The 12558-nt window shown below is 54.2% G+C and overlaps 1 protein-coding gene across 10 annotated transcripts in view; it reads left to right on the top strand.

Moving 5' to 3' along the window:
• The window catches only part of Anks1a (ankyrin repeat and sterile alpha motif domain containing 1A), a 182303-nt gene that overhangs the window by 152992 nt on the left and 16753 nt on the right, over positions 1–12558 (top strand). For all 10 annotated transcript variants that reach the window (XM_046464574.1, XM_046464577.1, XM_058585585.1 and 7 more), the window contains one exon: positions 2002–2108. In XM_046464574.1, the coding sequence (XP_046320530.1) occupies positions 2002–2108 (107 nt within the window). The remainder of the gene's footprint in view (positions 1–2001; positions 2109–12558) is intronic.

The raw sequence follows: 12558 nt of genomic DNA, 5'->3' as shown, positions 1-12558 counted from the left end.
TCCCTGATGTATTTTCCTGAGCGTGGAAGGGGGGAGGGCAGGGAGGGGAGAAAGGGGAGGGCCAGACATTATGAGAGTGAGCGAGGACTGTGGAGCCGGCAGCAGGCAGCGTGGAGCCCAGGAGCCTCTAGACAAAGCATTCTGCTGCGGCTCTGTGAGCGCACATCCACCGGCGGCAGCAGGACCACAGCTGCCCTGCCTGGCGAGGGGATTACAAGCCAGAATGAATCAGCAGCCGGGGCCACCGGACTTCATGGGCATTCAAGAGCCTGCCGCTTAGGTTCCTGGAGCAGATCTCCCCACTCAAGGGCAGGGGAGCTCCAGGAGCCCCCAGACTCGGCATTTTGGAGTGCTTGCTGCAGCCTGCGTCCAGGGCCGCCCAGGTCCCTGCCCACCATCCGTTCTGCAGAGGACAGGAGAGCGGGTGGAGGCTGCCACAGTTGGTCATCAGGGTCTTTTAGATAACCAAGCAAGTTGTCATTGTCCTGCCCTGAAGGGCAGAGTGAGCCTGGGATCGACAGAATGACTTTCACCGTGTCAAGAGTTCACTGGAGGTGATGTTTTTGTAGTTGGCTCTTCTTTTTCCTTCCTGTGCCTCTTTTTCTCTCTCCATTCCTTTTTTTTTCCTTTTACTTGTTCTTGCCCGTGAGAACCAGAGAAGTAGGTGGGGGTTAAGGCGTTCAGCTCTGAACAGCCGACGGCTTCCGGGAAGGGCTGAACTTTTGTCCTCCCTGCACAGTCCCCGTCCTAACCAAGGGGCTTAGCAAATAAATGCCCTCCCTTCCCTGCTCGTCCATAGAGGAGACCATCAAGATCTGGAGACCCTGGGAAGACAGTTGTGTCTTTATCACTCAGCCAAAGAGAGAGCGGCGCAGAACGTGAATAGACTTAAGCCGCCACAGCTCAGCTGACCGAAGACCACTTCCTTTTTCTCTCTCTTTTATCTGGTTGGGTTTTGTCTTCTTTAGCCAAGAACTGAATCTGCCTGCCTGCTTTCCACCTGAGCAGGCAGGCAAGTCACAGGAACGGCCACTATCAGAAGAGGAAAATGAATGCCCAGCCCCTGACAGCCAGCCCAGCCCAGGAAGGCAGCTCTTCAGACAGCGTCCTGGCCCGGGAGACGCCCCACTCACTGGCCACTAGAGTCTAGTGGATGGGCCCTGGCCCCGCTGGCCGTGCAGCCCGGCGGAATGCGATGCTGCTGTCCCAGCAGAGCCACACCTGAGCCTGACCCCCGCGCCCTGACCCATGCGCCCCACTCAGCCCCTTGCTGCCTTGAGCCTCTGAGCACAAAGGGCCAGGGGTCATGGTTTGCTTATTCCGGGACTGCTGGGGGAAAACAAGTAAAAGTCTCTCTTCTCCCCCTGCCGTGTTCTGTGCTGCTTGTGTTGCATGTGCTGGGTCCCTGTGAACAGCCACCACTGCTTCCTTCCCGGAGCCCTCGCTGTGTGCCTGTGTCCCTCAGCTGCATGAAGATGTGTGCTCTCTCCTGACCGGTTTATGCTGCAAGGTCACAGAACTGGCCCCTCGCCGCAGCCCACAGGGGCTCCAGAAGTTGCATGGATGAAAGGAGCGGCAGGGCTTGCGGGCTCTTAGGAGCTCCCCTGGCCCCCTCTAGTGCCTGTGGGGACAGACTCTCTGTACTGCCTCAGTGTGGACGCTGATGAGGAGTTGACCTGGAGACTGTTGGGGGTTGGCTCCCCCACCTGGGGCGAGGTCGTGCATGTGCCGCTGCGGCCCTGGAGCAGTTGAGACCCAGGGGGTGTAAGTGGGCAGCAGACGCCCAGGTTGGGTAGTTGTGGGCAGCAGCGGGCCACCTGTCCTTGGCCTGTCCACGGAAGAGGAGCTGCGTGCCCGCTGCTCTGGTCTCTTGTACATAGTTTGGCTGCTTTATGGTAATGACTATGATGTGGCAGTGCCATCTGTCTTCCTCTGAGTGCCGCTGCTACCGCCTTAACGGTATTTCCCTTTTCAAGCGTCTGCCGATTCCTCTCTCGTCAGGTTCACGGACGCTGGAGCAGAGCGTCGGGGAGTGGCTGGAGTCGCTTGGGCTGCAACAGTATGAGAGCAAGTTGCTTCTGAATGGCTTTGACGATGTCCGCTTCCTGGTAAGTGCCTGTGGGCCACCTCAGCACCAGCCAGTGCTGCTCTGTGGATGCGCCGGAGTTTAAACAGTACGTAGCCCTGGATCTAGGAAGAGTGAACAGTGACGTAGACCACACCATGTCAGCTGGCTGCTGGGTGCTGCCTGTGCAGACACTGCCCCCTCCGCCGCTGCCCCAGATGTGCTCCAAGGGGAGAGCTCTTTCAGTAGGGTCCCTGACTCAGAGCCTTGGAGCCATTAGCCATCAGGGATCCTTGTTGGAGATGACAGCCAGGTATCCTGTGGTGACTTCACATCCCATCTGAGCTGGAGACCAGGCATATCCTTTATTTCCCAAAACTTTGCTGTCAAGTGAGTTGCCACTGAAGCAAAGGCTCCTTCTTGGCATGGCCTTCTGTTCCTGGCCTCACACCTGGCCTGCGGAGATGCTGAGTTGATGTTTTGGAGGGCTGGCTGCTTTTCTGAGGTGTAATTCTCACTGTCTTATAGACCTCAGGGGGTCAAAAAGAAAAACCATGGTGTGTCTATGCTAGCTCCCTGTGGAGTAGGGAACCAGCCAGGACGCCCGTTAGGGTCCAGTGTTCCCTCTCTCAGTGGAGGGGGTGGCTCAGAGCAGGGAGCATCATGTCCCTCTGCATCCTTTGGGTTGGTCAGGGACAGCACATCCTGGGCCGTGGGCTGAGCCAAGGGTTCCGACTTACCTCAGAGCCAGCACCAGCACCCCCAGGGCTGCATGTGGGGTCACAGCAGTGCCCACCCACAATTGCTGATGCTGTCATCGGGGCTCAGGGGGTGCTGGTGCCATTCTCAGTGGTTCATTTTACTGCTTAGTGCTCCCTGGAAGCCCTGAGGTATGTACTGTTCTCGGCTCCGTTCTCCATGTGAGGGGAACATGGTAGAGAGGTGAAGTGGCTTGCTCAGGGTCACACTGTCAGTACTGGTAGGGTAGAAACATGCACCAGGCATTCTGGGCCCAGGGCACTTGCTTAACCACTGTGTCACACGCCTCTTTCTTGGGTGTGGGTGTGACCACTTATGTGCCAGTGTCACCTTCTTGCACATGTTATCTTGGAGGCTCGGTTCAAGGTGAACACAGCAAGCCCTGTACTGCCCCCCACTTTTCCTTGCTTTCTGGGAGGCCTGGCTCCCGAGTCTGTCCTCGAGAATGTAGGCCTGGGTCGGAGTTGAGCCACCTGCCCCTCTGAAGCAGGTCTCTCTAGCCTGGGCCTCCTGCTTGGCCTCCAGGGATGAGGGGCAGTGGCAGAAGTCAGCACAGGGCCCCTCACTGCCCTTTGCTCTCCAGTGAAATCACTTTGGGTTTCTCACAGGTTTGTTGTGGTGCCTGCCATACCAGGGAGTTGCCACACCAGGGAGTTGGCCTGCTACTTGCGAAGGGAACCTGACTAGGACAGCTCTGCTTACCCAGAGCCATCTCCATCTCTAAGACAGACAATGAAGCCCATCACAAACCACTGTTCCAAAGCCTGCTTGTGCCAGGGCACACTCCTGTAATCCCAGCGATTTGGGAGGCTAAGGCAGAAGGGTCACAAGTTCAAGGCCAGCCTCAAGACCCTAAGCAACTTTTAAAAATTAAAAAGGGCTAGGGATGTAATTCCATGTAACCCCCGTTCACTCCCCAGTACCGCAACCAAAACAAAACCAGCTTGGGCCAGTTATTTCTCAACTTTTAAAAATCCTGAACTTGAAATAGCAATTTATTTTTCTTTCTTTTTAAAAGTTAAACCGAGTGTTATTTCTGGTTCTTGTGACATAATCTCTGATTTGCCACATTCCTTGGGGGAAGGACAACAAACTGGGACAGAAGTGGGGCTCAGCCAGTGAGCGGGATAGTGGCCCAGCTCTGAGTGTTTAGGGGCTTTCCTCTCTGAGACATCTCTTCATTAGACTGCCCGTCAGATGTGCAGGTGAGGATGGTCCCCTGTAGCTCAGTGTCATAGAGGAGCTCTTTTTGTAGAAAGGATAAAGTTCCCAGCTCTTGAATAGCCCCAAGACTCCTTGAACCAGAGCAACTACGTGGGCATTTGGAAAAGTGGGGCCCTGGGCCAGATTTCCACACAGAGTGCAGAGCCTCTGCTCAAGGACCCCACATGGGGGCCAGCAGCTCAGTTGCTCCAGGGCCCTGCTAGGAACTTTCCATCTGGTGGCAGCAGCAGGTGGGGTCTGTACACAGAGGCCAGCTGAGTGCCTCTGGGCTGGGCGTGTGACTTCAGATACCTTGAGTGGCCTGAGTAGTCGTGCAGAGCATCCTGGGTAACTGATGTCAGCTGCCAGCTGAGTCCTGAGGCTGATTAAGTTTTAGCAACCAGGAAAAATGGAGATTGGCACAGGAAGGGGAGCGTTTTTGTTACTGAAACTTTCCCTCATGTGTGTGGTGTGACGTTAATCATGGTGGCTGTGGAGTGTCCCCTGTGGCTTGCTTTTCAGTTAGCTACACATTTCCCTGGGTTCTGAAATGCCCTGGAGATGCTTTTCCCAGATGCAGAGTAGCTCCAGGAAGCCAGGCTGCTAGATTCCCAGGAGTATTCGGGACATCAGGAAATGGGATGTTTCACAGATGAGGAGGTACTATGGAATTTCCCTGTGACAAGAGAATGTCACACACCTGAGACACAGCTCCCTCTCAGGTGAAGGGACTTTAGTGTCATGTTGTCTGGTCATCTTCTCCATGCCTGAATTTCTTCTGGATAACCTCTGCTATGCTGTTTTTCTAGTGACTGAGGATTCACTTCATTACAAAATAGTAGCCCATTCCTTCCTTCCCTGGCTCTGGCTGCTTTAGAGTCATCTTTATGTGGAGTCAGGATCTGTTTCCTTACGGCTTCTGTCCCTTGGCCTGAGGTTTACCACTCAGGGCCACACAGCATGTGTTTACGAAAAGTGGAAACCTTGATTGTGGCCCCAGTCGTGTCTTGTCCAACTCCCACTTACTCTGGGCTGTCCCCACTGTGATGGATGGTTGAGCCCGGCAAGCAGGCCTAGCAGCTTGAACTGCGGCCATGCCGTCTTACCTGCAGGTGGGAAGGGCCTTTTGGAGAGGTCAGGGCCAGGGCAATGCTGATGGGATGGACCCCAGAGCCAGGGAGACAGGTGTGGGAATGTGGCTCCCATGTCTGCCAGTCTGCCCCCAGCACTGCTTGTGCACCATGGCCATCTCCACTTTCCCCACAGAGCTTGTCCACAGCAATGGCTGTGCTAGGAGAAGGGAGGAACGTATCCAGGAAGGGAGGGAACCTATGGTTGTCAGATGTCTGGATCCAAGAATGCGAGAGCTGCCCACCACCTCTGAAGACAGCCCAGCCGCCCTTCACAGAAGGGTCAGTGCGTGAACAACAGTGGTCCTGAGGCTGGAGTGTTTTTAAAGTAGACCTGATGTGGAGATTGTTCACCTTGGAGTGTTGAATGCAGAAATTGAGACACAAAAGTTCCTGCAATATGATCTTAATATGTCACAAAGAAAACATCCATCATGGGAGGTGTAAGGGAGAAAGCCAGAACGTCTTCAGTGGTGATCTCAGGAGTGCCTTCATTTTTCTTTTTGGAATGTAGTAGATTCTCTCCATTTCCTACTATGAATGGATGTAGAATCAAAGCAGCAGGTGCTGTAGGTATCTTAATACACATTATGGTCCAGCTGGGAAACCAGCACATCAAACAATGAAGACAATAGAGTAGCCAACTCTCCAGTGTGGTGGAGGCCCAAGTGCTGCAGGAGGGCGAGGGGAGCCCACGCCTCCCAGGCCTCACCCTGTACAGGGTGGTGGAGGCACGGGGTGGACAGAGGTCCTCCCCAGTGTCAGGACCAAGACTGTCTATCCTTGAACCTGGAACTTAAGGAGGAGTCTAGAGAGAAGAAAGGCAGCTGGGAGGGGCCAGGGCCTGCCTGTGTGGGTGTGGAGGGCACAGCCCCAGCCGCACAGGAGAGGTGTGCTAAGCCTGATCTCAGGGCCTTGAGAACCAGAGGGCTGAGGGTCCCTAGGTCTCCGAGGCCTGAGTGTGTGGAGGGGTCTCCACCTTACCAGATACGGTGCACCTTGGACCTCCAGGAGTGGTTGACTAAGGGGTGGTCAATGGAGAGCCCTGTGGGGGGAGCAGTTGTAGCGGGGGGTGAGTGTGTGAGAAAGGAGACGAGCCTGCAGCAGGTCCAGGACAGGTTAGGAAGGAGCAGTGGGCAAGCTCTTGCTTCTCAGGCCACAGAGACCTTCCGCTCCTCCCCTCCATTTCTTCCTCCTTGGGCTTCAGACACGTGGCAGTAGGCTCCTACCACGTTTCTGTCTACTTCTGAGACTTGAAGACGGGTGATCCCTTATGGGGCCAAAAGGTATAAGCTGGGCCATGAGGGTCTTCTCTTTATTAGCATCTGTGAAACTTTCCCACCAGGCCCCCAAGCCCCTGAGGTGCCCTTCTTGCCCCTGACCCCCAAGCTCCCTCCTCTTGAGCCCTCTGAGCCGCTTCAGCTGAGCCATGGTGCGGGTGCCTGTCATTTCCTACCCTGGTCCCTGTGCTCTCTTCACCCCTCCTCCCATGCGCCTCCTTTGCTGTCTTCTGTCCCAGGCCCAAGGGGCCACTGCTGTGTGGAGAGGAGCCCTGCCTGGGCTTGCTCCTGGCCGGCCTTTGCCCAGCTCTCCATTGCCCGTTAGGACTCCCTCTGCCCAGTTGAAGTAGGGCTGATGCAGAGGCCAGCGGAGCAAAGGCCTAGAAGGTACTCAGACAAGTGTGGGTCCTGCCTCCTGAATTCTGTGGTCAGTAAGACCTGAACTCCTCAGCTGTCCCAGGAGTCAGTGCCACCCAGGGGTCTCCCAGTCTCTGTGGCCCTCCCCACAAGCATGGGAACCAGGTGAGGGCAGCACTCTTACCTGCGGACTATGGGCAGCTCACTTTGAGCTAGTAATTGCCACCTCTGGCCCTCCCTCTGTCTGCCTGGCTGTGCAGAGTTATTCAGGGTGACCACAGCTCGATTATGCAGGAGACAGCTCTGATGGCCCCAGGTACTGCCCTGGCGTCCTCGGCACCCTGTATGGTAGTAGAAGGTAGTTGAAACTCTCTTTTCAAATGCTTGTTTTCATGATCGCTAATTTGACTGCTGTGCTCTGAGATGGAAGTGAACTGGCTGACCTCTTGGTGTGAGTGGCAACAGAGGTGTCTTTCCTGGATGCCAGAGTGTCTGCAGCGTTCACTTCTCCATTGTCCCTTAGGGTTCACATTGTACATGCGTAGAAAGTGAGGCCCAGGGGACAGGGCATTGGGGCTCGTATCTCTGTCAGAGCCATAGACCCAGCACAACAGATATCCTTATAATTCAGGGGTTCATGGGCATTTCCGAAGTCCCCACCACAAACTCCTGCAGTCCATGTTCCCAAATGCAAGGCTTCTGGGTTTAGTCGTCTGCCCCAGGTTGTTCCTCAAACAGGCGGTGGAGCTGGGATAGGAAGCCAGGTACAGGGTGTGGTTCTCTACTCCTACTCTAGTCCCTGTGCCTCTTCCCAGGGATGGGCTGCCTCCAGGCCTTGTGCTCTGCAGAGTCCCAGCCTGTCCTGGGGCCTGTCAGGCCAGGTGCACATCACTTCCGGGCGTGCATGGGTGGGCAAACAGACCATTCTGTTCACCTGCTCTAGATGGGGAGTCTTTTTTTTTTTTTTTTTTTTTTTTTGAGAATTTTTTTAATATTTATTTTTCAGTTTTTGGTGGACACAACATCTTTTTATTTTATTTTATGTGGTGCTGAGGCTCGAACCCAGCGCCCCGCACATGCCAGGCGAGCGCGTTACCGCTTGAGCCACATCCCCAGCCCCAGATGGGGAGTCTTTCTACAAAAGGCTGAGAATGGAGCTGGCAAGGAATCAGATATGGCCTTTGGCCTGGCTTAGGCCCACTGCCATCCTCTAGGCCTGTGCAGCCACCAGTGCACCCTGAGCCTTGGTACCAAGGGCTCCTGCCACCAACTCTCATGACACTCGAGGTTGGTTCATAGTTCCATAAACTGGATTAGGAGTGCTCAAGAGAAAACTCTTAGTTCCACTTAGTGGCAAAGAGACCGCAGTAGGGAGACCTGGGTTCTTCAAGTCCCCCTCTAGACATAGGGCAGGTTACTCCGTCTCCATGTTTGTCCTTGGTTAATGGCATTGCACTTAACTCACTTCCTTCATGGGGCGTAAGCTTGGAAGGGGCCACACTGTCACATGTAGTGACGAATAGCATCAGAGCAGAGCCAACCATTGTTGTTTGTGTCAGCTGGTACTTTCTCCAACAGAGTGGGCGAGCAGTAGTCTGTTTGCAGGAAGCAGAGTTGAGGTGACAGTCTCCAAAAGTCACCTGTGGCAACTTCAGGAACCTGGACTGATAATATTTTCTGCTTCTTCCTGGTGGCTGTCACCATTAAGGGAAGGACAAGGTCTGGGCGGGGCAGAGTGTGGGACAGTTGGGAAAGCCGGAGGTGTGAGCTGAGGCTGAGCACCTCTCCTTGCCAGGTGAGAGTAGAGAGGTGGTGTGAGTAGGGGTTCACCTGTCCACCGGGTGCTGTCTTTGTGAGAACATGGACCACAGAACTGGCACGAGGACCCCGTTCTCATGCCTGTGCCACAGCTGCCTTTCAGCGTGACACTCAGTAAGCATCCCCCCACCCCGCAGGTGACTGCTCCTGGCTTCAGGGAGCATGCCTCCCATTGCTGATAAGATTTGGGGTAAACATCAGAGAGCTTGTCCCCAGCTCCTTGCTTTCTGTCCCCTCTCAGAGTGGTTCTTCCTGCTACCCCTGAACTGGCTGCACATGCCCCCGTCACCAGACCTGGGGTGTGGTCTGGGCTGGGAAGCAGAGTGGGTGCTCCACCTCTCCTGCCACCTGAGGGCACACCTGTGGTTATGACCAGCCCAGCTCAAGAGGCAGTTCTGGCCAACACCGGGGCCCTGTGCTCAGTGACCGATGCCCTGGTGATGACCCTGCCCAGTACTAGGCTCTAGGGGTGGCCTGCGATGGCAGGAGCCCAGTCTCTGGCGGCAGGTGGGATCACGGGCGTGTTGGAGCACGTGCAGTATTTGTAGGCATTCACTGAGACAGCTCAGTGTCACAGGGACGTGTGTGCACCTGGTATATTGTTGTATGAAAAAAACAGCATGTACACACTGCAAATCCAATTTTGCTAAAAACTTTTTTAAATATAAGCTTAGAAAATACATTATAATGGTAGAAGTCATTCCAATCTTAGGTTTTTAAGATAATTAACTCACTTAGAAGAATTCACCATAACGGTAGTATGATAGTCCTGCCCACCCCCTTATATATTTTTCTTTTTACAATTTTATATAATAATTCATTCAACTTTTCTACTGAGGGAAAAAAATTTAATATGGGGAAGACAGAGGCAGGTCCCAGTGGAAATCTAGCCCTCTCTGGAAGGTAGAAATGGAGTAAATAGCACATGGAAGCTGCCCAGGCCTGAGGAAGCTATGAGATGCCCCTCAGAGATCGGAGAGGCGCTGGGGAAGGGCCAAGGGGCTGGTGGGCGGAGCCTGCTGCCTCTGCCCAGGGCTCAGGAATGAGCTTTGACAGCTCCGCCCCAGGAGCAGGCAGGCCCTGTAAATCGGTCCCTCCGGGAGCTGAGCACCACTTTGTCCCTTTGCTCAGCTCTTCCATCGTCCTCCCCCTCCCTACTTGAGAAACCTGTTCTTGTCTTGTTTGCATTCTCTTGTGTGTCCAAGTCCTACCAGCCCCCAACCCCTGGGAAGCACCCTGGCTGTGAAACCCTGAGGAGGCAGGGCTGCAGAGTGATCACCTTGCCGCACAGGCCAGAGCTGGTCATTCTTCCTCCAAGAGAGGAGATTCTGCCCTTGCCTTCTGATGCCCAGTGCCAGGCAGGGGAACGACAAACATGCAAGTGAGGCAGGCGGGGCCCTGCCAAATCCTGGTCCCACCCAGTGCAGCTCACCCAAGAGGCTCGTGTCCATCACTGCCTGTGGCCTTGGTTTATGTGAAGCTCAGATGCTGGCGGGCTGACCTGTGGTCACTGGCAGGGCCCAGGACTGTCCCTCCACACCAAGCCCTTCAGATCTCTTCCAAAGTACCACCTGGGCTCCCTGAGCTTTTCCGGGTGGCAGTGGGTGTGGAAGGCAACCCTGGCCTTTCCGCAGCTGTGGAGCAGGGGAGCTGCAGGCTGCAGTCTTTTCCTAGGCTGTCTTTGGAAACCTTAAGTTTGGGAAGACCCATGCCCTCCCACTCAAGGCTTTCTGGCTTTTAGGATGAGGTCTGCTTCCCCCTCTGCACCCCACTCCTGTGGCCCATTGCTCCATCCACCCCAGGCCCCTCAGATGTGCAAGCTCTGGAGCAGACCCCAGCTCCACCACTGGTTTATGTGGTAACTTTGGGCAACTAACTTAGTTCCCTTGGTTTCCTACTCTATAAAATGGGTCTTTCTCCCACCTTGTGGAGGATTGGATGAGATTAGCGCTAGGCACTTGGCTAGTGCCAGGGACACTGGGCTGTCATCACTGTCACCCATGCTGAGGCCATGATGGTGTTGGCAGCAGCACCTGTTCTCTGCTGCCTCTGCAGCACCTGTCCAGCCCTTGCCCATCTTGCAGGGTCCAGCTTTACCTAAGTCCACCTTCTAGGGAAGCCCCTGCAGCACCCCAACTCCAGCTCCATCTTCCCCCTTCCCTCCGGTGTCCTAGAGTTCCCGGACCCGCATCAGTAGTTGTTATACTGTATTGTTTAGGGAATAAAGACAAGCAGGAAAGTCTGTACAGACATGATTATTTCATAATAGCCCTCTGTGTCCTTGGATTTCACAATCATGAATCCAAAAGATATGAAAAGTACTGGGTGCAGTTGCTGTAATTCCAGCTGCTTGGGAGGCTGAGGCAGGAGGATCACGGGTTCAAGATCAGCCTTGGCAATTTAGTGAGACCCTGTCCCAAAACTAAAAAAAAAAAAAAAAAAGGAATAGGGCTAGGGATAGGGCTCAGTGGTTAAGTGCCCCCAGGCGCAATCCCCAGTACCCAAAAAAAAAAAAAAAAAGAGATAGGAAGAGTAGAACTAAAAATGGAAAACTGACAGTACATAAGACAAATAAAAATATAGGTCAGGTATGGTGGCACATGCCTGTAATCCCAGCAGTTTGGGATACTGAGGCAGGAGGGATCTCAATTTCAAGACTAGCTTCAGCAACTTAAAGAGAACTTAGCAATTTATTGAGACCCTGACTCACAGTGAAAAAGGACTAGGAATGTTGCTCAGTGGTAAAGAGCCCTGGAGTTCCATCCCTAGTATAAAAATGAAAAAATTAAAAAGTAAAAATAATCAACTATGTACACAGCATTTCCATTGTAATCGAGAGAAGATACAAGGCGTAGGGAGGGCGTGCACAGGTGATAGGCACACACCACACCATTTTACATAAAGGACTTGCACATCCTCGGTCCTAGTCCGGAGCCCGCAGTTATGGAGGGATGATGGCCTTTGATCTGCAGTATGTTGGATCATCAGACGTGGAGCCTGCAGGTGTGGTGGGCAGACTCCATGGAGGTGACCATGCTGAAGCACCTGCTTCCCAAGCACTGACCACCTCCCCTGGAGACATCAGCACAGTCGCAGTGCACCAGGGTGTGTTCCAGTGCAGGTTTGTCCAAGGTGCTCTGGGTGGAAGCCAACTGAGGGAGAAAGGCTTCACCAGAGAGGATTAGGTACCTCAGTGCTCGCAGCCCCTCCCCAGACCCCAAAGCCCTGTGCCCCCAGCAGAGCCATCTCCACGGTACAGGGGGTTGTGGCTGCCCAGCAGCCGTGGTATGCTTTCTCTCTATAAATTCCTCTTTGAGTGATCTGTGTTGCTGCAGAGTCCATAGGAGGAACCTGGTGGGGCGGTGGAGGTGGATGGGGACCAGTGAGACATTCATATCCTTGACTGTAGACAGAACTGACCAAAGTCAATGCTGCAGTAGCAGCCAGGTCCCTGGAGCTCTGACCCTCTGTGTAGGGAGGGGATACTCAATTGCTGACAAACCAAGATGGGCCTGAGGTTTCCCTTGGCTCTACTGGGCAGTGGCCTTAGCAGGAGTTCCCTAGCCACTTACCCCTTCAACCTCTCTAGACCACCTAGGCACTCTCTAGGCACCTGCTGGCCTTGCCCTTCTTCTGATGGCTCTGGGACAAAGGCTGGGATTAAGTGTTAGTTGGCTTTAAACTTACCAGCATGCACACCTTCTGGGGCCTAGATTCCCAGCTGGCAGGAATGGGGAGCCCAGCCCACCTGACATTTGCTGGTGATCTGATCACGTGGTGCTCAGGGTACACTAAGTGTCCCACACTGAAAATGTCTTCATCTAGGAGAGGCTGAAGCATGTGAGCAACAGTCAAGTGAGGCCTTGCTGCCACCAGTTGTGCTTGTGGGTGACTGCCGTGTCCTTCCCTGTCCCATGCCACTCTGCAGCAGCAGGTGGGCAGAGCT

Source organism: Marmota monax, unplaced genomic scaffold (assembly GCF_021218885.2).
Source record: "Marmota monax isolate L192 unplaced genomic scaffold, Marmota_monax_Labrador192_F-V1.1 WCK01_AAM20220418_F8-fsc00211, whole genome shotgun sequence".
Lineage (NCBI taxonomy): Eukaryota > Metazoa > Chordata > Mammalia > Rodentia > Sciuridae > Marmota > Marmota monax.
The sequence above is the reverse complement of the archived record's forward strand: the minus strand, read 5'-3'. Positions and strand labels throughout refer to the sequence as shown.